The sequence below is a fragment of the Aureobasidium subglaciale genome (genome assembly GCF_000721755.1).
Source record: "Aureobasidium subglaciale EXF-2481 unplaced genomic scaffold scaffold_29, whole genome shotgun sequence".
Taxonomy (NCBI): Eukaryota; Fungi; Ascomycota; class Dothideomycetes; order Dothideales; family Saccotheciaceae; genus Aureobasidium; species Aureobasidium subglaciale.
The window spans coordinates 156,186-180,510 of NW_013566966.1; the positions used below are offsets into that span (position 1 = coordinate 156,186).

The 24,325-nt window shown below is 50.2% G+C and overlaps 10 protein-coding genes across 10 annotated transcripts; 4 read left to right on the forward strand and 6 right to left on the reverse strand.

The window, feature by feature from the left end:
- Positions 1 to 840: 840 nt before the first annotated feature.
- On the reverse strand, positions 841 to 2,947 carry AUEXF2481DRAFT_33060 (uncharacterized protein; the record flags this gene model as incomplete). The annotated part of the gene is made up of 5 exons (XM_013484471.1): positions 841 to 1,072; positions 1,552 to 1,612; positions 1,670 to 2,585; positions 2,640 to 2,735; positions 2,789 to 2,947. 5 exons carry the CDS (start codon positions 2,945 to 2,947, stop codon positions 841 to 843), a joined length of 1,464 nt encoding a protein of 487 aa, XP_013339925.1.
- Positions 2,948 to 3,335: 388 nt separating this feature from the next.
- Positions 3,336 to 5,113, reverse strand: AUEXF2481DRAFT_69850 (uncharacterized protein; the record flags this gene model as incomplete). Its single annotated transcript, XM_013484511.1, has 2 exons — positions 3,336 to 4,941; positions 4,998 to 5,113. The coding sequence occupies 2 exons, from the start codon at positions 5,111 to 5,113 to the stop codon at positions 3,336 to 3,338; spliced, it is 1,722 nt and encodes a 573-aa protein (XP_013339965.1).
- A 26-nt stretch (positions 5,114 to 5,139) lies between these two features.
- On the forward strand, positions 5,140 to 6,091 carry AUEXF2481DRAFT_467539 (uncharacterized protein). The gene is made up of 2 exons (XM_013484532.1): positions 5,140 to 5,605; positions 5,659 to 6,091. Exons 1-2 carry the CDS (start codon positions 5,422 to 5,424, stop codon positions 5,943 to 5,945), a joined length of 471 nt encoding a protein of 156 aa, XP_013339986.1. The 5' UTR covers positions 5,140 to 5,421; the 3' UTR covers positions 5,946 to 6,091.
- Positions 6,092 to 6,425: 334 nt separating this feature from the next.
- On the reverse strand, positions 6,426 to 7,640 carry AUEXF2481DRAFT_466372 (uncharacterized protein). The gene is made up of 3 exons (XM_013484533.1): positions 7,348 to 7,640; positions 7,019 to 7,286; positions 6,426 to 6,955 (listed from the first exon to the last, which is right to left on the reverse strand). Exons 1-3 carry the CDS (start codon positions 7,378 to 7,380, stop codon positions 6,621 to 6,623), a joined length of 636 nt encoding a protein of 211 aa, XP_013339987.1. The 5' UTR covers positions 7,381 to 7,640; the 3' UTR covers positions 6,426 to 6,620.
- A 261-nt stretch (positions 7,641 to 7,901) lies between these two features.
- On the reverse strand, positions 7,902 to 10,008 carry AUEXF2481DRAFT_8546 (uncharacterized protein; the record flags this gene model as incomplete). Its single annotated transcript, XM_013484458.1, has 2 exons — positions 7,902 to 9,891; positions 9,992 to 10,008. The coding sequence occupies 2 exons, from the start codon at positions 10,006 to 10,008 to the stop codon at positions 7,902 to 7,904; spliced, it is 2,007 nt and encodes a 668-aa protein (XP_013339912.1).
- Positions 10,009 to 10,877: 869 nt separating this feature from the next.
- Positions 10,878 to 11,980, reverse strand: AUEXF2481DRAFT_8547 (uncharacterized protein; the record flags this gene model as incomplete). Its single annotated transcript, XM_013484459.1, has 4 exons — positions 10,878 to 11,439; positions 11,499 to 11,584; positions 11,643 to 11,904; positions 11,970 to 11,980. The coding sequence occupies 4 exons, from the start codon at positions 11,978 to 11,980 to the stop codon at positions 10,878 to 10,880; spliced, it is 921 nt and encodes a 306-aa protein (XP_013339913.1).
- Positions 11,981 to 13,432: 1,452 nt separating this feature from the next.
- AUEXF2481DRAFT_69831 (uncharacterized protein) lies at positions 13,433 to 15,419 on the reverse strand (the record flags this gene model as incomplete). Its single annotated transcript, XM_013484510.1, has 4 exons — positions 13,433 to 13,873; positions 13,930 to 14,176; positions 14,242 to 15,216; positions 15,274 to 15,419. The coding sequence occupies 4 exons, from the start codon at positions 15,417 to 15,419 to the stop codon at positions 13,433 to 13,435; spliced, it is 1,809 nt and encodes a 602-aa protein (XP_013339964.1).
- A 526-nt stretch (positions 15,420 to 15,945) lies between these two features.
- AUEXF2481DRAFT_466312 (uncharacterized protein) lies at positions 15,946 to 16,865 on the forward strand. Its single transcript, XM_013484534.1, has 2 exons — positions 15,946 to 16,325; positions 16,415 to 16,865. The coding sequence occupies exons 1-2, from the start codon at positions 16,137 to 16,139 to the stop codon at positions 16,703 to 16,705; spliced, it is 480 nt and encodes a 159-aa protein (XP_013339988.1). The 5' UTR covers positions 15,946 to 16,136; the 3' UTR covers positions 16,706 to 16,865.
- Positions 16,866 to 18,233: 1,368 nt separating this feature from the next.
- AUEXF2481DRAFT_101755 (uncharacterized protein) lies at positions 18,234 to 21,836 on the forward strand. The gene is made up of 3 exons (XM_013484535.1): positions 18,234 to 18,387; positions 18,436 to 20,980; positions 21,030 to 21,836. Exons 1-3 carry the CDS (start codon positions 18,293 to 18,295, stop codon positions 21,774 to 21,776), a joined length of 3,387 nt encoding a protein of 1,128 aa, XP_013339989.1. The 5' UTR covers positions 18,234 to 18,292; the 3' UTR covers positions 21,777 to 21,836.
- A 1,207-nt stretch (positions 21,837 to 23,043) lies between these two features.
- AUEXF2481DRAFT_33067 (uncharacterized protein) lies at positions 23,044 to 23,727 on the forward strand (the record flags this gene model as incomplete). The annotated part of the gene is made up of 1 exon (XM_013484472.1): positions 23,044 to 23,727. The coding sequence occupies one exon, from the start codon at positions 23,044 to 23,046 to the stop codon at positions 23,725 to 23,727; it is 684 nt and encodes a 227-aa protein (XP_013339926.1).
- Between the last annotated feature and the right edge of the window lie 598 nt (positions 23,728 to 24,325).

The window sequence follows — 24,325 nt, forward strand, 5'->3', positions numbered from 1 at the left end:
ATTAGTCGAGGTGCACGCCGAGCTCGTGGACTTGTCCTAGATGAGCGAAGGATCATTTCGAGGCTCGGCAATCGATACGATGGATCGCCGATATCCAATGCTCGAGCTACCAGTGGTTCTCAACCCTCAAGAGTGGCCGATCCGAGGCTTGGTTTTACCACAATTGGAGCTCGTACCTTCGCTGCTCGACAAATTGACACCTCGATACCTATCGCGGAGGTATCAGACTCCCCCCTCACTACAGAGGTCCCTCATAGAGCCGGTCGAGGCTGGCGCAAAGCTCTTGGAGACGCCCCCCTACCAAGTCGCCGCTTAACATCATCTACACAAAGACTTCCGGCAACCAGGGATCAAGCAGGATCGTCTGGTGTACAAGATGGTCGGCAGTCGCCTTGATCTCCTTGCGGGTACTGTTCAACCTTCAAAGAGCGTGCTTCAAACTCGATGGCAGTCGCCAGACACTTCTTCTGGACCGCAGTCGTGATGGGCGTGTTGGAAGTCTGTCTACATAGCATCTCATATCAGCATGTTTCATACTAAAATTATCCCGCCCTCTTACCCCAAACCGACTATCCTTGATCCTCTGTGCCTCGTGACTCAAGCGTAGTTAAGAATGCCCATTTCCTAAATCAAGAGAGCTTGGTCGACAGGACAACAAGTCCCTGCAGGCCTGGCTGTAACATTAATAAGCATCGTGCATTCGAAGAGCTACACACTTGAAGATGTTGATCATATATGTTCGCCGTAGTCCTCCTCTTACCATTGTGATCCCCCGGTTCCTAAGGCATACCACATGTACCAGCCAAACACCCAACCCACACCATATTTACTCCAACCCCATTAATCACTCATGTATTCAGTATCACCATCCGAGTCATCGTCACCCAAAGAAGCATCATCAGGTGCACCTTGATCAGCATCCTTGTCCTCAATATAGTCCGATACTTTCCAGAATGCCGTAGGTCCAGCCGGTCCGTGTCGGTCAAAGTCCTTGTCGAACCAGTTTCCCAAGACACCTCTGCCTGAGCGAACACCGCCGACTTGTATACCTTCGCTTCGCCATCGCTCCTCACTATTCGATGTGTTAGTACAAATCGACCTTGAAAGCCGAGAGAAAACGAGGGGAAAAATTGATCCGAAAATGATGAAGTAGAAACAAAGAAAAAAGACAATCACAAAAGAAAAAAGAAAAAAACCAGAGAGTACAAAAAGCATCGGGAATATTTAATTCCGACACACGAGAAGGGAGAGGGCTTTGAGAAATGGGAGGGAAAGAGCAGGCAACGCCCGACGCTCAAACGCTCCTGCCTCGCGAATCAGGCTTCGGTGTTTTTTATACCAAAATACACAGCAAAAAAGTTCTCAACAACCATCCCGACCTCTTAAGAAGAATGTAAAGAGGCAAAAGAAGACGTTCCGGTGCGGGGAATCGAACCCCGACCTCCTCGGTGAAAGCGAGAAATCCTAGCCGTTAGACCACACCGGATGGTGTTGGAGAAAAGGTGGATAAAAGCAAAATGAATCCAAAAGAAAGGAAAATTCGACACGTACCTGTGGAATATTGAATATGTGGTCCATCGAATCTCACCTTCTGGTGTTTGGCGGACCTCGCCTGGAATTATTGTCAATTTTTGAACATTGGAAAGGGTTTTCGGTGGCTTTGACGTACCTCTGATTTGCGAATTGGCGTTCGCATCCCAACTTGCGTGGAGACTCCAGCTTGTACCTGTGAAAGAAACCACTGGATAGTCTTGTCCGTCTTCTGGTCCTGGAGGTTCGATTGCAGAGACACGAAGTTTGAGGCGTATGATTCTGATCGCTTCACGAGTGTTGATGGGATCTCGTGGTTGGTCTTCGGGTACACTGTGTAGGAAGTTGAAGGCGAACAAGTCGTGGTAGTCCAGGAAGCAGACTACCCTCATCCACTCTCCGGTGATGCCGTATGGATCCTGCATGTCTAGATCTCCAGGTGGGCTCAATTCTCGCGTCAAAGTCGTTGGCGGTGCAGAGACGTAGGAATTTGGTGAGACTCCGTTGAATGGCTTCTCCCATATGGGCTCAAAGACGTGTGGTGCTCTTCTGTTGAACAGACGCATGTTGTATCCCAGAACGACCATGATGGCCTCCACCTTTTCCCAGTCCACATCCTGGCTTCCGTCACTCTTGAAGGGACCCCAGAAACTTTCTTCTGTATATCGTCTGAGGTCGTAGACTACAGCTCGAGCATAGTTGTTTGTTGGGATCTGTACGCTCTCGCTGGCTGATTCTGGATGCCAGAGAACTGAGTACGATGGCGATGGAGAGTTGTCGTCACTGTCTTCTTGTACCAGCATTGGGGGAATCTGACAGTCTATCGGCACGCCGTACAGACAGTGCAGTTTGGCCGCGAGCTGGCGTAGCTCTGGAGTAGAGGCTGGTTGTTGTGTCAAGTTGCCCGCATGTTCGAAGAGGGAGGATGCGGCGAGGAAGGCGTCGATGTTCTTCTGAGATGTGAATAGGTCCGCAAGGAACTCTGCGTTCCTAGCACTATTCTTCGTCGTCAAGAGTGGTGCGATTAGAGGAGCCGCCCACTCGAAAGCTTGTCGCTAGTATGTGTCAGTTGGCTACTGTGTCTCCGCTTTGCTTAGATCATCTCATACCTTTGTCTCGAGATTATCGCTTTCTAGTAACTTCGTCAACGCGACTAGGTTGTGTACCGACGTCTCCCAACAAGGCTCTGCTCCTGCTGGACGGTCCTATCTATCGTGTTAATCCTACATGCAATTCCATTCATCATAGCTCGACTAACCCATGATCGCAGGTACACACTCTTGCAGAGTATTCTGTTCCCCTTCACAAATGAGTTGAAGGCTCGACACGTCGCACTTAATGCCGCAAGATCATGCCCATCGACTTCACCCAGTATGCCCTGGAGTAGCTCATGCGAGAGATCTAGGAGACAAGTCATCCTTGGTGTAACAATCCAAGAGTGCAAGAGCAAGAGGATAAGGAAGTCGAGATCCGTTACACCGCACCCTCTGTATCACTCTAGAGTACTCTCGCATCTTCCAATGATATCGTGACCGCGGCTCGCTCTTCTTTACAGACCACCCTAATGTTCCGATGTGCGGGGCAGCTGCCGTTATCGGATTTAGCGGCTGATCACCGATGGGCAGAACTTTGTCCTTTTGCCCGGTTAAAACTTGTTGAATGCTTCATGTTCGCTTTCGCCGTCACAGCCATAATCCCCTCACTGCGTGGGGTATCTTGCAAGGTGTCTCGGAGTTCAAAAATTGACATTTTGGTAGAGTAGCGACTTTGAAAAACTCTATTTTCATGCAAGTGACGAGTATCGATCAGCAACGCTTCAACAGCAGCAAAGAAACCTCCAAACCCATGAGGGAGCTCACCGTGAGCCTATTGCCATGTGTAGACCACGAAGTGTCGCCCCAGAAGCTCTTAGAGACTTTTGTGACTTCTACTTCTCCCGGCAATATCACTGTAACATTGGAAGCTGTGTTGCCGTAATCCAGGTTGACAATGGAAATCAGCACCTCATCCTCCTTGACCCAAGCCGCAGCATCGACATTGCCAGCACCGACGACCTTGAGCTCTTGAAGCAAAGGTGCACCGACTAGAAAGTCAGCGACCGGCTCCTTGGTAAGGACTGCAGCTAGTCTGTTCGTCACATCCAGGATGTCAGCTTTGGTAGGGAAATCCCACATCACGATTCCCTTGGCCGCATGATTGATACTCAACATATTCATAACAACCTCTTCAGCAGCAGTGGGATATCTAGTCCAAAAAGTCTCGTTTCCGAACGCTTGGGGAGCAGCCCAGTGGATCTTTTGCCAGCCTAGAAAATTGTCTTTGGCAGTGTATTCGTCCAGACGGGTTGATATGTCATGGAAGCTTCCCTCACAGTCATCGCAGCCACAACAACCATATGTCGCATTGCAAGGTGTGTTGTAAACTTCAGAGTAGGAAGTGTTGGTACTGATGGGGTAGACATCTTCAAGCACAATTTCTGCGCCTGCTGCATAGTCGGAGTAATAGAAGTCTCGACAGTTTAGAGCTAGCGAGACAGGATGATATGGGTCGATTGCTTTGATAGTGTCATAGGCAATGAGGGTAGAGTTGATGGGATTGGACTTGCCGTCCGGTTCGTCGGCTGTGTACCATAGCAGAATTGAAGGATGGTTGTGTAGATGGTGGATCTGGTCAACCATAGTGGTGAGATTGGCATAGTCCCAGCGGACATCATACATGAAATATAGGCCTAGCTCGTCTGCGCGGTCGAGATAGGGCTGGAACTCTTCCCATGGGAATGAGGTATCACCCAGATCACCGGTGGGCACGATATGAATGACATTATAGCCCATCGCTGCAAACTCGTCCAGAGTGGAGAGGTTGGCGTACCAATACAGACTCCATTGGACGTAGTAGGTATAAGGAAACAAAGAGGTCCATTCTTTTGATTGGCCTTTGCGAACGGACAGACCGCCGTATAAGTTATCAAGCCGTGTCACGGTGCCATTGTCGGATCGAAGTGGGAGCTTGGTAAGCTGGGTTGAAGCAGTGAATGTTGCGTTCTTGTGGCCTTGAAGCGTACCAACGACGGTGACGTTATGTGGCTCAGACGACACAGGCAAGATTGATAGATCGAAAGGAATTTCGTTCCTTGTTGATCCGAGCGCTATAGATGTCTTATTTGTGAGGAGTGACGTGTCTCCAATCGTGATTTGAAGCGTGATGGCCGAGTTATGCGTTGCGAGTGTGGACGTATTAATGCCTGGTAGAGCGTGGCCAATGTACCAAGATATGGATGCGTCAACTACGAGGGTTGAGCTGGTATCATCCGCTAGATACAAATTCATCCGAGGCTTTACTTTGAAGTCCACCAATGGTGTAGCGGACTTTGCTGGTTCCTCAAACCAGCCACCTGGGTTAAAGGAGGCATTTCTGCAGCGGAAATTTTAGCAGTGTGTCATCGGCCGATTGATAGGAAAACAACATACGTATCTCTATAAGCTTTGCCGCACCATATGTCGACACCTGGCGGGTTATTGAATTGAGCATCTACGATTGCGAACAGGGACGTAGCCAAGACAGGAAGAGCAAGTCTTGGGAACATGATTCAGAGTCACTACCCCAATTGTGTACCTTAGCAGTCGAGCAATGGTAGAACATGAAGCATTCAATGTTGAGGGAACCCGCCATTCATAACAAGCGCGAAAGGCTCCAAAGGTATTCACGGCACCATACTTTAGAAGGCCGCGCGATTTCGCATGAGATTCCCCACCGAAGATCATGATAGCAAGGTCACAGTCGACATTGACGTTGCATCCGTCTTACGAGCTCAGTATATCATACTCTGGAATCTGCAACTTCATGATAGCCATTGATACGTAGATTGATGCGACACTTGATAAGGAATTCGGAATGGAGAGCAGCGAAGGGCGAAGTGGTCCGGGGTGGCAGAAAGCTTACGCCGGGCCACAAGCAATGCCGCGTGCTGTCGCTCTTTCTTTCATCGCCGAGTATCCGTGTGATGCTCTTGAAGATTCTCACTCAGCAAGATCACAACCATTATACCTCCACTTGCCCAAGTGTGTCAATGTTCAAGGTAGTCACGCATGCGATCAGAGTAAATTTGGGACAGATCTCTGATCTTCAGAGTGTATGGGTCCAGCAACCTAATCTCCTGCATCCAGATGGCTCTGATACATTGCCTGTCACAATGCAAGGTCATCCTCACGCGAGCAATCGTCACGAGTGTAGCCCAAGGTTTGAAAAGCCGCTTTACACCAGGAAAGCAAGATGAGCGGGTAGAGGAAATGAGTTTTCAACAAGTTGGTTCGCTGACAATATTATATGGTCTCATTAGGCGCAATGTGATAGTAGTTTTGTATGACATCTACTGCCTTTTCCGACAGCACAGCGTGGGATCATACGAGGATGTGTGATGGTATTGTACTTGCAAATTAGGGTGAATTTGTGCCAGAGTTTTGGAGCTTGGGAGGGAGTGATCTTTGTCGATACACCTGAGGTTTGTGGTGTAGCCCGTCTTTAGTTCTTCGGCGACTCTTGTTCTGTTCTCTCTCCCGTGACCTGGACTACGGTCAATAATACAAGATCTGTTTTTCTCGTGTGGTCGTCCTTGTTGGAGCTCCTGAAAAATTCAAGCTGATATAAAGACATCAGAAGATCAAGACAAATGGGAGGAAAGAGATGTGTTTTCAACAAATTCATTTCAATCACCCCCTTCTTCTAGAGAGGAACATAAAATAGTGGGAAGTATCAAGGATGCAGGGGCTTTCTAAGGGCCTCCCGAAAAAAAAAAAAAAGAAGCGTGAGTTCTGTTGCATAAACATCTGTCTGGTATGACAACTGGTGGGATGACTAGGGAAAAAGTGCAAGAGAAAGGAAATGCGGTATAAAGGAAACGCCCCACCCATAGTGGAGATCTTTGACGCCATGGTACGCCTTTCCCAGGGAAAAGAAAAGCAGAGAGCGAGAATGGAAGAAACAGAGAACATGAGAGCAGCTGAGGTAGAAACAACAAAAAGCGGCGTGTGGGACCATCAGAGCAGATGCAAGAAGAGAGCAGCGAGAAAGAAGAAGCTGCGAAGGAGGAATTCTTAACAGCAGTTCTTTCCCATACCTCCCGCAACACCTTGACCCTGGCCAACATCCACCTGACTGGCACCTTGTTGAGCGCCCTGTTGACCACCACCGCTGGAATCAATGATGCGTTTCTTGATATCTGAGGCGAGTGAGAAGAAGGCCTTTTCTACATTGATGTTTGACTTTGCAGAGACCTCGATGAAGGGGATGCCGAGTTCGTCGGCTAGAGCTTGGCCTTGGGCGGTGCTGACGACGCGCTTTTCTTCCCAATCGCACTTATTTCCGATAAGGATCTTGTTGACGCCTTCGCTGGCGTGTTGCTCGACGTTTGAGAACCAGGTGCGGATGTCTGTGAGGAGGAGGTTAGTTCGAGAGGACGGAGAGGAGTCGTGGGGTGCTTGTCAAGACGCACTATTGAAGCTCTTCTCGTCCGTCACGTCGTAGACCAGCAGGATACCCATGGCGCCGCGGTAGTATGCAGTAGTGATGGTACGGAAACGCTCCTGGCCTGCGGTGTCCCAGATCTGTAGCTTGACGCGCTTGTTGTCGAGCTCGATGGTGCGGATCTTGAAGTCAATGCCGATGGTGGTGATGAACGAGGGGGTGAAGCTGTCCTCGCTGAATCGCAGCAGACAGCATGATTTGCCGACACCCGAGTCACCGATTAGGAGGAGCTTGATCTGCAGGAATGGTCAGAGGGGTCCGTTGGTGGTTGCGATATAGGCAGAAGTGGGGTCGTACAAGAAAGTCATAGTTGCGGTTTTGGCCTGCCATGGCGACGGCGGGATGTGTGAGGGAGCGACGGGGGTTGGCAGTGAGATGTGCGAGGGCGACGACAGCGATGTACGAGTCGGCAGCGAGGTTACAAGCGCTTGTTTGTGGTAAGGGTGATGGGTAGAAGGCGGTGTGTCTTTGTCGTTGCAGCGAAGCCGAGAGTCACAGGATACGAGATGTAGGTGGTGTGAGGCGTGTCAACAAAGAAGCAGAGACGACGTCGGCGGCTCTTGGTTGTCAAAGGCTGGTGGGAGATGTACAGAGTGTCAAGTGTTGGGTGTAAACGACGACGTCAAGGCAGATGGGATGGGCCAAAAGTTGGCGACCTTCCCGCCCTCGACCAGCCAGCCCTCAATCCAGTGATCCACCGCCCGGCCAGCCTGCGCCTGCCAAGTGTCCCTCCCCAACTTCTCCATCCGACGACCATACAAACCTCAAACTAACAACTGTTTACAACGTCCATATTGATCAGCCTTGCACGAGAGGAGTGACTTCTGTTTGCCTATGAAGACGAAGAATATCTAAAAGTATCGCTTGTATGCCCAGCGGATTCTGTTGACCACCTTGTTCTGTTTCTTGACTCCGGTTCGGACGTCGACCAGCTCCTCCACATCTTCAACAAAGTCCCTGAATATTTGTGCAGGCATAACTCTATGCGCCGCCTCGCGCAGAACATGAACTTCGCACAACAACAAGCCGTGATCCTTGTAGTACAGTTCGCCAAATTCTGTCGGTGTCGAGTTGGTGAGCACTCGGTCAATGTTGCGCAATTGTCGCATCATGTGTCCCTGCTTGCGACTGGCATCAGCGCCTCGTCGTGATGTCAACGTAGATGAGAGCCAGCGTGAGATTCCAATCGTGACAAGAATACCAGGTGTCAGGCCGACAAAGCCAAAGACCAATTCTTGACTCTTGAGCAATGCATCAATGCCACCCATGGCCACCTCAACGTCGACCTTGGTCTTCTGAACCTGAATCAATAACGCGCGGATCAGGTTTCCACGGATGCTACCCATCAAAGGACTGGAGAGATCCTTCTCGTATGCTTTGAGCACCGGCGTCAAGTCGCCCTCGCGAACTCTGGCTCTGAGACTTGCGATCTCCGATTCTGTGAGCGGGCTGCCAGTGTCTGTCGCATTGCCAGGGTTGTCTATCGCAAAGTCCACAACCATGCGCTCCAAGCTAGACCTGTCGCCTTCCAGTGATCTTTTCGACATGATTGACACCTCGCTGTCTTTGTCGTGACGAATTGTCTGGATTACCTTACGGGTAGGCTCTACACACCAGTTGATCCAGAAGTCGCGAATCGTGTGGCCAAATTCTTGGATCCAAGTAAGAATCTCTGCCTTGCGGTTGACAAGGTAGCGGAGGATGGTACTCGACGAAAGAATTCCCACAGTGATAGGTAGCCAGTATCTGACAATACGAGATGGTTTGCCGTGCTTCCGTACCACGACCTTGGACTGCTGTGTATACTCCGGGATCCTGGCGTGTAGCATCTTGATCAGTCTGTCGGCGATGGTCGCAGGGTGCACTCCTAGCTCAGAAGTCTCACCACCCTCTTGAGTGTAGACTTCCACATCGTACAGCGGGTCATCGTCAGTGGCTGCTGCAATGGCAGCATCGAACTTATCAACTGCGAGCTCCTCCTCGTTGACTTTGGCAAGGACAGCATCCATGAGAGCAACATTACGTGCCACGCTAGCCTTCCACTTGTCCCGACCTTGATGACCATGCGGCGTTGCAAAGCCCTCGCCATGCATGTTCTCATTCATCAATCCTTCTCCAAGTAGCACACCCAACGCGTTGGCTCCACGCAGTCTGCATCGCTTGAGTTCATTTTGCTTCTGGCGGACAGAACCACGAACTCTAGCGACAGGGCTCACGACACGTTTGCGCATCTCCTTGATACCCTTTTCTCTAACCACCTCTTTGACCAGTCCATAGAACTCCGTCCAGCGTGCCGTCAAGCTCTGCTGTGCCTCGGCACCCGCTCCACGAATAGTGAAGTCGGCACTACGCTTGCGTACATCAGCCCAGACGTAGTTACTCCACTCGGCGAGGCGAAGCGGCGCAGTCTGGAAGCTGTAAAGTACGGTCGCTTGTTGACTGCCTAGCACTTGATCCCAGTACCAAACGTCATCTGCGAGCGCGACCGTCTCATCTAAAAGACGAGATAGGATCAAGCCATATACCTGTACAGTAGCTTTTGCGACTAGCAGCCATGCCAACTCTTGCTCGTATTCACCATCGTGCTTCTTTGTTGATAGGTCTTCTCCCTCGTCCGGCAACGAGATCTGAGCGCGCGAAAGGTAGTGTTGAATTTGAGAGGCCGAGAGTAGAGGATTCCTTGAGGAGGGTGTTATGGATAGAGATTTGACCAGTGATTGCAGATGTTCCGCTCTTTCCGAGGGGTAGTGTTGATCGTCGCCATTGATGTTGATGGGTCCTACTGGTGGAGGCGCGTTCAACTGCAGACGGTCGATCTGCGAATCTACTCGTCGCACTTGACTATGAGCACACCATGGTCAGCACCATGAATCGTGTTTGCATGAAGCTCTGTCGGCCAGAGTCGGGAGCGGGGCTAGACAAGAGGCCGAGTTCGACTTACTCTACAACAAAAGACATGATGGCGATCTGTGTTGTCGCGTAGTAGAGGAGCTACGGGTTGTTAGGGGTAATGGCTATCTTGTCATGTTTCTACAAAGAGTTTGTGTCGCTGGCGTGGTGGTGCGACGTGGACCAACAAGGTGCAGCCAGCATGTGATGACGACAAGCTTCACGAAACCAGGGCTTCATCATCCATGTGTCAGAGCATGCTTTTGTGCCTCTCCCACCGACAAACCACAGGGCTGACTGCAGTTCTCGATCTAACGGTTTACGGAGACTATCTGACCATTAATCGTCTGTCTGTGGCTTCTTGCGCCTGTAGCTCGAGTAGCGGCGATCTGGCGTGTCACTCACAGAATAGTGCCACACTTCAGATTCCGAATTACTTTGTTGCATTTTCACCAACATTGAATATTTGAACACGATATGTTAACCGCTACAAGGAGGAGTGAGGCAGGGCCCCTCGGTCAGAGAGCGATCGCCCAGCTCTAGAGATGTAGTACCTGCGAAAATCTGGTCGTGAGAATGCATGGTATCTTCCAGAGTTCGAGTGCCTCATTTTTGAAGAACAATCACATATACCTCTTGCAACAATGGATGAACTGAAGACTTAGGATGTCGTATTTGTGCAGTACGCTGTCGGCGCATCTAATGGCTTGTAGAGAAATAAGCACAAACGCTAAACTCAAGATCTTGCCCGTGAGCACCTCCATCTTTTCTAGTAAGAACTCCATCCCAATGCAGAATATACGAAAAAAGGGCCATTATAACGATGACTTCCGGTGAAGGTAGAAGATGTGGCATCTTGAACAGATATCCAATCCTTGCCTTCCCATGTCCAGAAGCGCAATTGAAAGCGTGAAAACATCAGAGGACACGGGAGGCATCTATTGAGCCTTTCTGGCCTTTGCAAGCTTCTTCTCTCTTCTTCTCTTGGAAGCCTCGGCACCGGCCTCGGTGTCAAGGACGTAGTCCCACCAGCGGAAAGAGCTGGAGTAGTTTCCGATAAATTTCTCGTGGTGTACGTCGTGGTGCTCGGCGCCGGCCCAGAAGGGAAGGAAGTGATGGAGCGACCAGGGGAACTCGTAGCCGGAATGAGCGTCGATGGCTTGGAAGAGGCGGAGGACGATCCAGATGTACATGGTCAGAATGTGGAGATCCTTGGTGATGGCGCACCAGACGATGGGGATACCGACGGTGCCGAAACCCAAGCTCATGACCTCAATAGGCGATGCGTACTCGGCAGCAAGACCGAAAGGAGCAGAGTATTGATGGTGAATCTTGTGGACAGCCTTGTAGAGAGGACCCCAGTGGAAGGCGCGGTGCATCCAGTAATGCCATGTGTCCTCGAGGACGAAGAAGATGGCGATCTGGTATGCCATCTTGTAGACAGGGGGAAATGGTACCTCGGTGCCGAGGCCGAAGAATTGAGCCATAGGGTGGAAGAGCCTGGAGGAGGCGATGTTAGCAATGTCGTCCCAATTCTTCTTGTGCCAGTTCTGCCTTACCAAATCTGAGGAAGCTCAACAGTAAAATGACTGATCAGTACGAGCTTGGCGCATTGCCATTGTTCAGCAGCAGTGGGGATTTTTTGCTAGACACCTGTCAGTATGATTGTCGTGAATACTGATTGCAGCATTGGATCGACATACGTTCTGGATCTTGTACTTGTTGAAATAAGGAATACGATCAATGATCATCCAAGGAAGAGAGCGGCCAAAGTAGACGAGTTCGTGCATCATGAAAGACATGATACCAGTGGCAAGAACGTCGTTGCCAATGTACGCATACCACGCCATCCAGAGGCGCTCGAAATAGTTGAGATGTACATTGTACTTGGAGACCGTATCGAATTGGTTCCAGTAGGTGTCGGAGGTGTGAGGGAGAGCGTGCTCAAGAATGGCTGTCGCATTGCTGTCTATAGGTCAGAAGGCGTTCCCGAGGATCAACAGACTTAAGTACAAAGGGGCATCACTCACAGGTACGACATGATGAGCCTCTCTTGATCCTTCAAACTGAAATGATCGTGTCGCTGCTAAGGAGAGAGGAACCCGTAGGGTGTGATGTATGTGCAACAAAGGACCGGGAAGTGAAGTGAAGAGCTACCCTTTTTCTAAACAACCACCACGCCGCAGACGTCTCGCCAACGTTAAATTTCCAGTGAGAACCAAAATCATACGATTTGCCCACATTATGGTTCCACAGGTCCCTGGATTCGCGGAGGCTAGAAGATGCCGACCATGCTTTGGGAATGATCGAAGCCAAGATCTGTAATCACAGCCAATCAGCGCCCGGCAATCTCGAGCTAAGCATTGAGATCATCTCATCGTGGACGCGCACAAAACAAAGCAACCTCGGAGACTCCCTTTCTTTTTGCCCCTGAGGCCACAATGTCGCGGACATTCCCCGTATCAAACACCGTGTTCGCATAGTAATCTGGTCCGACGGCGATGACTGCGTGGCTCCACCTGTCATACATCTAGTGATCAGCATCACCAGACTTCATGAATTGAGCAATCCTGGCGCCATTTAAAACGCCACTTCTGAAATCTTGCTGATGTTTTGAAAGGCATTCAAATCCCGAGCTGCCGCATTGGTGGTATGGTCGGCCTATTTCTCGTAAGATGTTTCGAGTGATATCGGATGTTCTTATGTTTTGGTATTTCAAGATGATGCTTAATACTTGTATATGTCTAATCTTCCTCTCCTCGCCGACTACTTGATCACCAAAAATACCTTGCACTCCTACAGCCCTGTCCCCGCATGGCCTACGCATTGTGAGCTTCATTGATATGTGACGAACCCTACCTCTCACTTGCACACAGTCTAATGACAGTCTCCCATACCCGGTTACGCAACTATGTCTGTTCTTTCCGTGTGCTGTGTGCTGAACTCTGACACATCCCATCCACTCTCAATGATCGGAGCAGCGTAAGGACGAGCTGTAGAAAGGCACAGTCATATCTTATTTTGACACATCCAACCCAGGGAGTCGTTGAGAACATGTATCTCGGCGCCATCGCTCCAGATCTAGAAATGTTTGTGCTTCCAGACAGCTACAGATGTGACAGTGGTTCGCACACGGGGAGGGTAGAGATGCAGCAACAATTTCAACATATCGGACCAAAGTAAGGAAGGCTATGCGCCTATTCGAATTGGAAAACCCCCTGAAATACACTAGCCAGAAGTGTCATTTTCCTCCCCTGTACGTCCCTATCTTCATAGAACCTCTTCATGTAGTGTTTCTTGCTCTCGTCTTTCCCTCTTTCTTCCGATTACTTGCAGTAGCTGTCTGTTGTGACTCTTCATCTCTCGGCAACGGCGTTTCTCGTAAATGTAAGAGCAGTAAGCTGCGGTGGACGATGATGCAGATGAGTATTGCCACTCGTAGGGTCCAAATTTTCACAATTGTCCAAGAACAGCAAAAGTACCCGCAGCTGCTCTACCGTTGCTTCTTGATCTCTGTGGCCCATCCATCGATGCCCTCGCCCTTGGTACCGGGCGCGATATCCAGCTTGACGCCGTCCATTCCATTTGTGCCATCCAGGAAGCCATGGCCAGCCATGCCTCCAGCGTTGGCGCGGTCGGCGGGCTGGAGCTCGAGCATGGGTAAGAGGAACTCGGCGATACGCTTGCTTTCCTCGATGCTGAAATGGTACTTCTCTCTCAACACGTCTGGCAAGGCCCAATGGCGTAGTCGGTGGATATTGCGTAATTCACCCTTACGGTTGAAGATCTCTTGCGACCATTTTCCTGAAACGCACAATGACTTGGGGAAGGTTCCGAGTAGTTCGATTACCTGGGCAATATGATCGTCGTCCTTTCCATACTTGGTGCCAGACTGAGGGTCGAAGAGATAGTCACCAGTGATGAGTTCAAAGACCTGAGAGATAGTTGTTAGCTCGAGTACGATTTGCTCTAGGCAGAAATTGAATTTACCATGCAAGCCATGCTCCAAACATCAGTACTGGCACCCCACTTAGATCCAAGGATAACCTCTGGTGATCTGTACTGTCGTGTTTGAATGTCGTTTGTGAAGTGATGCCCAACCCAACATGCGTTACCCAGATCGGCGATCTTGACGGAAATTGTGTCGAATGAGATCTCTTCTGTTGCCTTGCTTGATGGTGTGGCTGAAGAGGACTTTCCAAGGTCGATGCCTGAAACGTTATTGGCGAGGATGTCGCTATGATCATGATCAGTCAATAATCCACAGGCTTAGGACAAGTACAATGATATAGGAGAGCTTACGCAGTCTTTTCGCGTTCCTTTTGCGCTGCCTCGCTTGAAATGCCGAGAGATTCCTTCATGGATTTTGTGGGTGAAGTTGCGCCTGCAGCACCACTCATTTCAACATCTTGACTCGGACTGGGGCTTGGACCGGTAATCGGGGTAGGTTTACCTTGCTCTGCCATGAGCTTGTTGAGGCTTGACAGATCGGTCTGGCTGAAACTGGCATTGAGAGGGCTGGGTAGAGGTTGACTGCCAGTGATGAGAGTTCTTCTCCTCCTTCTTCCGTTGCGGTGTTCGTCTTTTGCCTTATTGGGATCGTCTTGAACATAGGTCTTAACAATTTGTTCAACATCGCCAATCTCGATTAGGACGTTCTCGGGCTTGAGATCGGTGTGGATGATACCGCATTCACGGTGGAGGTAGTCGAGGCCTAGTAAGACCTGCTTGGTGATCTGTTTGACAAGAGGCATGGGAATACCTCTGTGGTTCCAGCGCTTGATCAGGCCCAGAAGATTCTCGCCGAGGACCTCAAAGACCATGCAAACGTGCATACCGTGAGGGCCCTTGTGATTGAAGGAATCGAGTAGACTGACTACATGCTTTCTGCCAGGGTGATCCATGTTGGCCTGGACAACCTTGTTGAGCAACTTGATCTCATCGAGAGCTGTCTCGGTGTAGTGGGCGGCAGAGCGCACGACCTTGAGAGCGACGTGTTTGCCAGTGTCATTGTCGCGCGAGAGCCAGACGGTCGAGAAGTGGCCCCAGCCCAGCTTGCGCACGACGGTGTATTTTCCATTGTTGTATTCCTCGCCGACCTGGACAGGGTGGTAGCCGCCCTTGCAGTAGTCCTCAGAGTCTTCCTCATCTGCTGTGTTTTCCGTTTGCTCGTCGCCGGAGAGCGAAGATGAATCTGAGCCCGATGGACTTACGTCACGGGTATTCGCTGTGGATTTTTGGCTGGTCATGGGGGAAGCGGTTGAGCCTGAAGCGCTGCTGATATTGTGTTAGAGGAATGTTGAGAACGTCGGTGGATGGGAGAAATCAACTCACGCTTCTTGCTGCTCGGTGGTGACGATAGGTTTCAGTTCTTGCTTTCTGCGCTTCTTGCCGTTGGTGCCGTTGGCAGCGCTGGTTGCGGACTGAGCGACTTGCTTTGCCTTTTGGATTGCAGCCTTCTTAATGTCGGATCCATTCATCTTCGGGTTGGTATACAATGACGATTCGGAGCTGGCTGGCTCTGACGGGCTATCAGTCGCCGGCGATGCTGCGAAGAAGAATAGTGAGTCTGAGCGCGACTGCTGTTTGTGCTAGAATATCTGTCGTTTCTCTAGCAGCCGGATGCGCGGATGGTGGGACGGCTCGACTGATACGAATGATAGAATGGCGACACTGTTGGGTAGAGTTGGGTGTGCCTGGGTGGTGGGTGCTGGGTGCTGTCGCAACTCGCAAGCGGCGTCAAAGCAGACAAGACGGACGGCTCAAGGCTCTAGGCGTGTGGAGGGGAGTGACGCTGTGCACTTGCAACCTTTAGAATTTGGTCAAAGCGGCGCTGCCAACTTGTTGTTTCTGAGGAATTGCCCGTCTTGGGTCAGGGAGTCGATTGTTGCTTGCCGATGCGCGACTTTGAAAGACACTAAACAAGGATAATTGATAGATTTGCTGCCGATGGGGACGCAACTATTAGATGGTTGGGAAGAAGCTCCGCCGTGTCAATCAAGTCCCTGCCCAAGCCCTCTTTCTTGCGACTTTCTGCTTGACAGAAAAACAAAACTTGTCCGGAAGCAGCGAAGAATTGACCATGATCGAATTGCTTTAAATCGCGTCCCCTCTCGCCCCGATAGCCTCTTACTTTCTTGTGAAGCATGAACGGCCATTTATTGGTGCTCGATGGAGTCTCATAAACTCGTACCTTCATGGCCTGTGCTCGCCTGCTCTTCTTGCTTGCGAATGGTGGGGTGGTTGGTCTAGTTCTCCACTGCGCATGCCCATCGTTACAGAGTATTGGCCGTCAAAGTCACACTCGACCTTGTCAGACATCCAATCGTCTTAAAACATGTCACTGTGCCTGTCTGCACTCTCACATAAAACAAGTCGTGTCCCAGGTATTCAATCGTGTCAATGACATAGTGGCCACTAGCGCGAATTGGACCGCTGACCCGGTTTATTGTTCGAAACATCTGACAGATGCCAGCTTCACAACGACATCTCTACTATTCTACTGACCCCCAGCCACCTTGCTGTTTACATCACCAGGAATGTGGCCGCCGCCGGGACCAGACCGACCGACTACCCAAGCGCCTTCACGCGTCCTGCTTCACCTTGGACCGCGTTCGCTTCTGCTGCGAGATTTCTTTGGACTGGTCACAGACATGACATGTGCGCTTCGGCTCCAGTCGTTTGGATTTTCTCCGTATCGCTGGGATACAACACTGTCATTAACAGATTGACTCCATTGATCATGCGCAGTGTGGACCCTGCGTGATAAGTCCCGGTCTGGTTGTAGCCAAATGCGAAAGCCAAATCGTTCGTCTTCGGGAGCGTCGGCCAGCAATCACTACTCTGGTTTTGCGATTGCAACTGGACTTTCGGTGCGGGATCGCCAGTGATGGCTGTTCCAGTAAGTGTTACAATGCGAGTGATACACTACTCACATCTTGCATATACTTCTTGACCCCAGCCTGCCACTCCGTCCACATAACTAGACTCGTTTGCAACAGGCTCGCAAGCTATTGCCAGATGCGTCTTCGGTCTGTCTTCCAGACTTTACCAGACGTCTTCCTCGGATACAGTACCGTTACGCGTCAGGTTCTGAAGAAGCATCGTGGTAAATTATTTTGCATCGCTGGATGTTTCAGGCACGCATTGATCGCCGACAGCACTCGAACATGTCGACACCACAGTCTCGTTATCCTGCATCCTCTTCTTCAGGTTATACGAGAACACAGCGCATCCTCGGAATTTGAGGATCCCCTCACTGAGATTGAGTGCAGGAGGAGCACCCAGCCAAAAGTCCTTCTCTAAAATTCGTGTCATGTTGCCATCGAAGACCTGTGTGGCCTGAGTCCATGTCGGATCTTCAGCAAGATCTGTAGTGAAAGTATCTATGCCTAGATTCAAGTATGTGCGATTGTTGACCATACATTAATTCGCTACCGAAGGTCCAGGATCTGAAGGGCATCCAATTTCGGCGCATGAGCCGAGTGTACCGCTGCTTGAGATGTTCGACTGTGATGTGAGTTGCATACCATGGAACTTTAATTGTCTCCATTCCCGAGGCTGGAGACGTTGGACGATTGCAGTAGTAGCGCCTGCGGCGGCAATGGTGGTATCCATAGCGCTTGAGAAGTCAGGGTCGTCCCTACGACATTTCATAATTGAACATAAACCGTCGTCAGTAATGGACAAGTGGTTGTCATGTTATCTAATATGTTATTAATATAATTCCTGTCGTCGTAGGTACTTTGTAGAGTCTCTAAGGAGACAATGGTTGCACAATCGAGGGATGCAGCATTTAGCAGTGCTTTGCAAAGGTTGTTCCTTGACTTCTTTGCAACCATCTTAACAGAACTGTGATATGCAGACACGTGCAACATCTTACTAAAGACCCTATCGAAGGCACGGCCTGCGCCGAGAATCCGATCATGATGCCATTAAAGAACATTCGGAAGGAGAATAGCTCTTATTAGTTAGACTCCGTCAATGTCGCTCTCCTAGACTTACGACCGATGCGGAGCTATGAAGAGGTTTTGCAAAAATGGTAGTGATGCTATGACTTAGGAGAAATTTGCGGAATATTGACGAAACAACGAGCCTTTGGAGGCTTCAATCGAGTAGTGACAGGTGTTGTGCCTTGCTACAAGTTACAACCATGAGTGACAAACTTTAGCCGTGAGGAGGCTACATGTTGGCGCTTCTCCACACTTTCTAGCCTCGGAGTACGCGGAGATAAGTGACAGCGTCATATACCCGTTTATCGACTTTCACGCGAGCTCACAGCTAGCTTTCACCGACTGCATCTCAGCAGTTGTGTTTATTTCACCTCGGTTGTGATCTCTCCATTCCTTGCAGTATGGCCTATCTGGCATCGATCCACCGGCCCAGCAGCGTCCGGCACGCGCTAAAACTCAACTTTCTGAGCGCCGACGAGGATACCCTTGTGGTGGCGTATGTTGTATCCACCCTAACTTATTGTATGCGCTGACACCAAGATAGCAAGGCCAACCGCCTAGAGTTCTACGCTCAACAACAAGATGGCCTCGTCCTACAGCACTCCAAAGCCATCTACGGCAAGGTCATCATGCTGCAGGCAATCCGTCATGCCTCGTCACAAACCGACCATCTATTCGTCGGAACCGATCGCTACATGTATTTTACCCTCTCTTGGGACCCCACGACAAAGCAGCTCAAGACCGAGAAGAGCTTCAAGGATATATCGGATAGAGCAGCAAGAGAAGCACAGCTTGGAGAACGATGCAACATTGACCCCACACGGAGGTACATGACAATCGAGATCTACGAAGGCATCGTGTCCGTCATACCCATCGCCCAGGAGACCAAACGCAAATCAGCCCCCAACTCACGACCCGGCGACATCGGTGAGCCCGCCTCCGTCAGAGTACCAGAGCTCAATGTACGATCGTCGACGTTCCTGCACAGAAGAAAAGAAAAGGACAAGCCACAGCTGGCCCTGCTCTTTGAGGATTCGATGGGCAAAGTCAGGCTAAAGGTCCGCGAACTGGACTATACCCCTTCACTCAAGTCCAACGAGCCCGGATCGGCCGAGCTCGAGAATGAGCAGGAAGCAAGTGATGAGCTCGATCTGGGTGCTAGTCATCTCATACCTCTACCTGGGCCTGCTTATGGTGTACTCATCCTGGGAGAGACCACCATATCTTACTGCGAGGAGTTCGACCGCAGAATCACAAAGAGCGAGCCTCTCAAGGAAGCGACCATCTTCGTCGCATGGACACAAATAGACGATCAGCGCTTTGTCCTCGCTGACGAATACGGAAAGCTGTACCTGCTGATGGTCACTTTGAACGCCAAACAAGATCTTGAGGGCTGGAAACTAGATGTCATCGGCGAGACTTCACGTGCATCGACGTTGGTGTACCTGGACGGAGGTCGTATCTTCGTGGGTTCACACCAAGGAAATTCTCAACTCATCCAGATCACTCCCGGCTCTATCGAGATTCTGCAAACATTCGCCAACATTGCTCCCATCCTCGACTTCACGGTTATGGATATGGGTAATCGCTCTTCTGATGCCCAGGTCAATGAGTACTCTTCCGGTCAGGCGCGTATTGTTACTGGCAGCGGCGCTTTCAAAGACGGTAGTTTACGCAGTGTCCGAAGCGGTGTTGGCCTCGAAGATCTCGGGTCAATCGGTGAGATGGAGAACATCACAGACGTGTTCAGTGTGAAGTCGACCTCGACACTCGAATTCGTTGACACACTGGTGGTGTCCTTCATTGCACACACCCGCATCTTCAGCTTCTCTTCAGATGGCGATGTTGAGGAAGCTGACAACTTCAAGGGAATGGACTTGTCACAAAGTACTTTGTTTGCTACTAATCTCCCCAGTGGCAAGATACTCCAGATTACCAGCTCTGCAGTCCTCATCACTGACCCTGAGAGCGGCATGAATTTGGCGAGCTGGTCGCCGTCAGAGGGTTCCTCAATTGCAGCGGCTTCCACAGCAGGTAGTAATATCTTGGTTTCCGTCAGCGGCTCGGGCTTAACCATGCTTGATGTCTCCGGCGATGACGTGAAAGTCACTGCTACGAGACAATTTGATGCTGGTTCGCAGGTTGCTTGTATATCCTTGTCGCCTACATTGCGCAACACCTGCGTCGTCGGATTCTGGCAAGACGCAAGTGTTTCGCTTCTCGATGCTTCATCTCTAAGGACTCTCCACTCCGAGACGATTGATGAAGAAAGCACAGCAGTTCCAAGATCCTTACTCGTTGCTCCGATTCTCGAGGGCTCTTTACCGACACTTTTCATTGGCATGGCAGACGGAAACGTCGTCACATATTCCATCGATCCCAGCACCAACGCTCTATCGTCAAAGAAGAGCATAATTCTTGGTACACAACAGGCCAGCTTCAAAGCACTCCCAAAGGGCAATGGACTGAACACCGTATTTGCCATTTGCGAGCACCCAAGTCTGATCTATGGATCAGAGGGCCGTATTGTGTATTCTGCCATCACAGCAGAAGACGCGACGTGCGTCTCGCCTTTTGACACCGAGGCTTTCCCTAATGCCATTGCAATTGCTACTGCCAATGAGCTCAAGCTCGCCATTGTGGACGAGGAAAGAACGACTCATGTACAGACTTTGCCTGTTAACGAGACCGTGCGCCGCATTGCGTACTCTGCGGATCTACGTGCTTTTGGCCTTGGTACCATCAAGCGTACCATCAGGGAAAGCTACGAACACATAGAAAGTCACTTCAAGCTTGTTGATGAGGTCGCGTTCCAGGAGTTGCACACGTTTGCTCTGAACCAGGAAGAACTAGTCGAGAGCTGTATCCGTGCTAAGCTAGATGACGGCTCGGGTGATCTAGTGGAGCGCTTTATCGTAGGCACAAGTTACATCGAAGAGGACGTTGGAGATGCACCTAGAGGTCGTATCCTGGTATTCGAGGTCACAGACGAGAGACGTCTCAAGCTTGTGACCCAGCACAAAGTCAAGGGAGCATGCAGATGTCTGGCAATGTGCGAGGGCCGTATTGTTGCAGCTCTCGTAAAGACCGTAAGTTTTTCCCTCCGCAAGTTACCAGTCGTCTGCTAACATACCCTAGGTGGTCATGTACAACTTCAAGTACGAGACGGCCAGTACACCATACCTGGACAAGGTCGCTAGTTACCGCACATCCACAGCACCCATTGACGTATCCGTGACTGGAGACAAGATTACGATTGCGGATCTGATGAAGAGTGTCTCAGTTGTGCAATACAAGCAGGGCGCAAATGGCCAGGACGACAGTTTAAGCGAAGTTGCCCGTCACTACGACACTACATGGGGTACGGCAGTTGCCAACATTGAAGCAAACACCTACGTCGAAAGTGACGCCGAGGGAAACCTGCTAGTGCTTAACCAAGACGTCAATGGCTTTTCAGAGGAGGACAAGCGCCGCCTACGCGTCCTTTCCGACATGCAACTCGGCGAGATGGTCAATCGCATCCGCCGCATCGAGGTCCAACCAACCCCCGGCGCTATTGTCATTCCTTGTGCCTTCCTCGCCACAGTCGAAGGCGCCATATACCTCTTCGCCACCATCGCACCGCAACACCAAGACACACTTATGCGCCTACAAGAGAACATGGCAGAAAAGGTGCAAAGCCCTGGAAACGTGCCTTTCAATCGCTACCGCGCATATAAGACATCAGTGCGCGAGTCGGACGAGCCAAACAGATTTGTAGATGGCGAATTAATTGAGCGTTTCTTGGACTGCGATGAGCAGTTGCAGGAAAGCATCGTGCAAGGATTGAGCGTGGGTGTTGAGGAGGTCAGAAGCATTGTTGAAGCGCTGAGGAGGTTACATTAGAGATATTCTCATCAGTCTATCAATATCAAGGGAGAATGAATTGAACGATACATGCATGACTTCACGTCGGAATCTTTCTCAGAATGTGCGTATCATGTCTCGAAACTTCTGACACTGGCTCTAGGAGTTAGACATTTCGCAGTCTCGGCCACCATACCTCTCTTTCCGAGAAACCACCTACCAATCAGCAGCAAAATCTTCATGAATCATCATGAATCATCATGATGGGGTTGCAAGCGAAAGAGCAAAGCAGGGCTCGTTTGGCTCAAATCAAGTGGACTAAGTCTCATCGAGCGTGGCGCATTGGGGAAGAGATTTTCTGCAGTGTGCAGTAATTTGATCATAGGCAGTGGTTGATGGAGTGGAGCAAACGTAGATCACGGGTGATGGATATGTGAAACACAACTGAAAGCTGAGTGATAGGGAAGTGACTGCCAACTGGAGCTAGAGTGAGCCTGAAGTAGACACGATTCGGCCGGAGCTGGTGACAAGGAGGACGGGTGTTGGTGGACGAGACATGCAAGGGTTGGTCATTGTGGGAGCGTCAAGTGATGTTCGAGGTGAAGGACAAGTAACTCCTCTCACTCGCACTTTCCCTCCCAACTCTTCCAACACCTTGTGGATACAAGACTTTCACGCTGCACCTTCAGGTTTGCACCATTATATTTACCTCAAAATCCTCAGAGCGCAGCGCTTCTGTTTCAATGCCCCGGCACAAGGCACACTTTATACTGGACACTATGGAGACGAGACCAAAGTTACTTGGTTGTCCCGGGGAGATCATCTCCCAAATCGTCAGCTTTCTGGACGATAACGATCTCAAACGCGTCCGCGTTATGAACAAACGACTCTGTGCCTCCACAACCAAGGCATTCGGCCTCGTATTTTTCGTGGGGAGAAGCCATGTTGTCTCAGCATACAGCATGAACAAGCTCCTCAAAATAACAGAACATGCTGTCTTAGGACCTCTTGTCAAGAGCATCGAGTTTAATGCGGTATATTTGATACTCTGGCAGAAAGAACTCGAGATATCAATCGTACTGCTCGTTTCGCCCAATCGGCTCTCTTTGAAAATGTCACTGCGAAGATCCTCAGCAAAATCACGAGAAACCATGGCGAGGTGATTGTTGGAGTCAGCGATCGAAATCCTTTGGAGAGCTTCGGTGGGCGTCAGCTATTACTCGGCGGACCGGACACGCATCACGACTACAATCTCGATGAGACACTCCAGACGGTTTTGAAATCCACCAAACTATTTGCTTGTCCCATGCGTGGCCTCAAATTCGACGTCGGCCGGCGAGGCCGATTACATCAGCTTGATTTGGGTCTCCAGAGTCTGAGGGAAACGGGCAAATCATATCTCGAGCCTGAGAGTATACCATTCTTGCTAGACATCTTTCTAGACCGGGAGGGTAGAGACTCGAACATTCACTTCTCGTTTGACCAAGGCGAACTTTGGTTGACGTTGCTCAAATCGGAGGTGAGTGATCACGCTATCAACGCGATAAGTCCTACGAGTAACCTCTCTCTATCTTACGACTACTTGGCATCCGCGCGTATCACCAGGCTCCATCTTCAAGAATGCACGATCGTCGATCTGCTCGCGCTGGACTCTCTCTTGACCCATCACAGCCGTAGAATTGAAACTGTTACGTTAGATGACGTCTTGATTCTTATACCAGACAGACAAACATGGGTCCCACAATCGGAGACCTGGGAAAGTGGACTACTTCATCAGCTTTCATGTCTGACCAAGTTACGTTACTGCCGTCTGTCGCAGATCAAATACGTACCAACCCGCAAGAACCCTGTTGAGATTAAGTGGAAGTTTCCAGGATCGCTGCTGCATTGGCCTGACGGCGCCAGTGTCATCGAGCTTGTAGGAGAGGATGTGCCAAGTCGGCTAGAAGCTATAGCTACGTGGGTTGAGCATCGAGAAGTAAGTCAGTAAGAGAGAGTATCGCCAGACTATGTTACAATCACTTGAGCAGGCACTTGAGCATAGAATGCCCCTCTTCTCGGACACGGCTGTGTTTCTTCGAGTTCTCCCTGCCTTTTATAGCTACGTATAAAATCGATTACCAGCACAAGAGCAAGGACACAAGAGAGCCGGTGCTATTCTCTTCTTAGCCTGAGAGAATCGCATGAGCTCTTCATATGCTAAACTTCCACACCTATACATGTCAAGGCACAAAAAGCTTCGATGAATAGCAGGAGTGTCTACGGAATTTACGGACGTTCGCTCCCATTACTGCTCTCCTTGAAGGCTCTTTTCAATCAAAGTGTGACTGCGGCTCTCTACAGCTCACCATTGTGTTGTTTCTTGAACGAGGAAAGTAGTAGTCAGAACTCGCAGTATCTGGGAAGGAACGAGAGATACAAGATTCAGCAGTCGACGGGATGTGGATGGATTGAAAGTGGAAGGCGCGATCAGCTTTGATCGTCAAGGCAGGAGCGACCACAAGCTCGTCCATACAGGGAGAGAGCATATACAATTTTGAATAAGGTTGAAAATCAGATGTAGGCGTCAGATTTTGTGCCCATCTTTA

What these genes read in the sequence shown, in the direction of transcription:
- AUEXF2481DRAFT_467539 (XM_013484532.1), top strand. Translation starts at nt 5,422, where the DNA reads ATGGAGAGCAGCGAAGGGCGAAGTGGTCCGGGGTGGCAGAAAGCTTAC. An exon ending in CAAGTGTGTCAATGTTCAAG is followed by an intron (nt 5,606 to 5,658) that starts GTAGTCACGCAT and finishes TGATCTTCAGAG; the next exon opens with TGTATGGGTCCAGCAACCTA.
- AUEXF2481DRAFT_466372 (XM_013484533.1), bottom strand. Translation starts at nt 7,380, where the DNA reads ATGGCAGGCCAAAACCGCAACTATGACTTTCTT. An exon ending in ACCGCAACTATGACTTTCTT is followed by an intron (nt 7,287 to 7,347) that starts GTACGACCCCAC and finishes CCATTCCTGCAG; the next exon opens with ATCAAGCTCCTCCTAATCGG. An exon ending in GGACGAGAAGAGCTTCAATA is followed by an intron (nt 6,956 to 7,018) that starts GTGCGTCTTGAC and finishes TCCTCCTCACAG; the next exon opens with ACATCCGCACCTGGTTCTCA.
- AUEXF2481DRAFT_466312 (XM_013484534.1), top strand. Translation starts at nt 16,137, where the DNA reads ATGGCCTGTGCTCGCCTGCTCTTCTTGCTTGCGAATGGTGGGGTGGTT. An exon ending in TAAAACAAGTCGTGTCCCAG is followed by an intron (nt 16,326 to 16,414) that starts GTATTCAATCGT and finishes GACAGATGCCAG; the next exon opens with CTTCACAACGACATCTCTAC.
- AUEXF2481DRAFT_101755 (XM_013484535.1), top strand. Translation starts at nt 18,293, where the DNA reads ATGGCCTATCTGGCATCGATCCACCGGCCCAGCAGCGTCCGGCACGCG. An exon ending in GAGGATACCCTTGTGGTGGC is followed by an intron (nt 18,388 to 18,435) that starts GTATGTTGTATC and finishes ACACCAAGATAG; the next exon opens with CAAGGCCAACCGCCTAGAGT. An exon ending in TTGCAGCTCTCGTAAAGACC is followed by an intron (nt 20,981 to 21,029) that starts GTAAGTTTTTCC and finishes AACATACCCTAG; the next exon opens with GTGGTCATGTACAACTTCAA.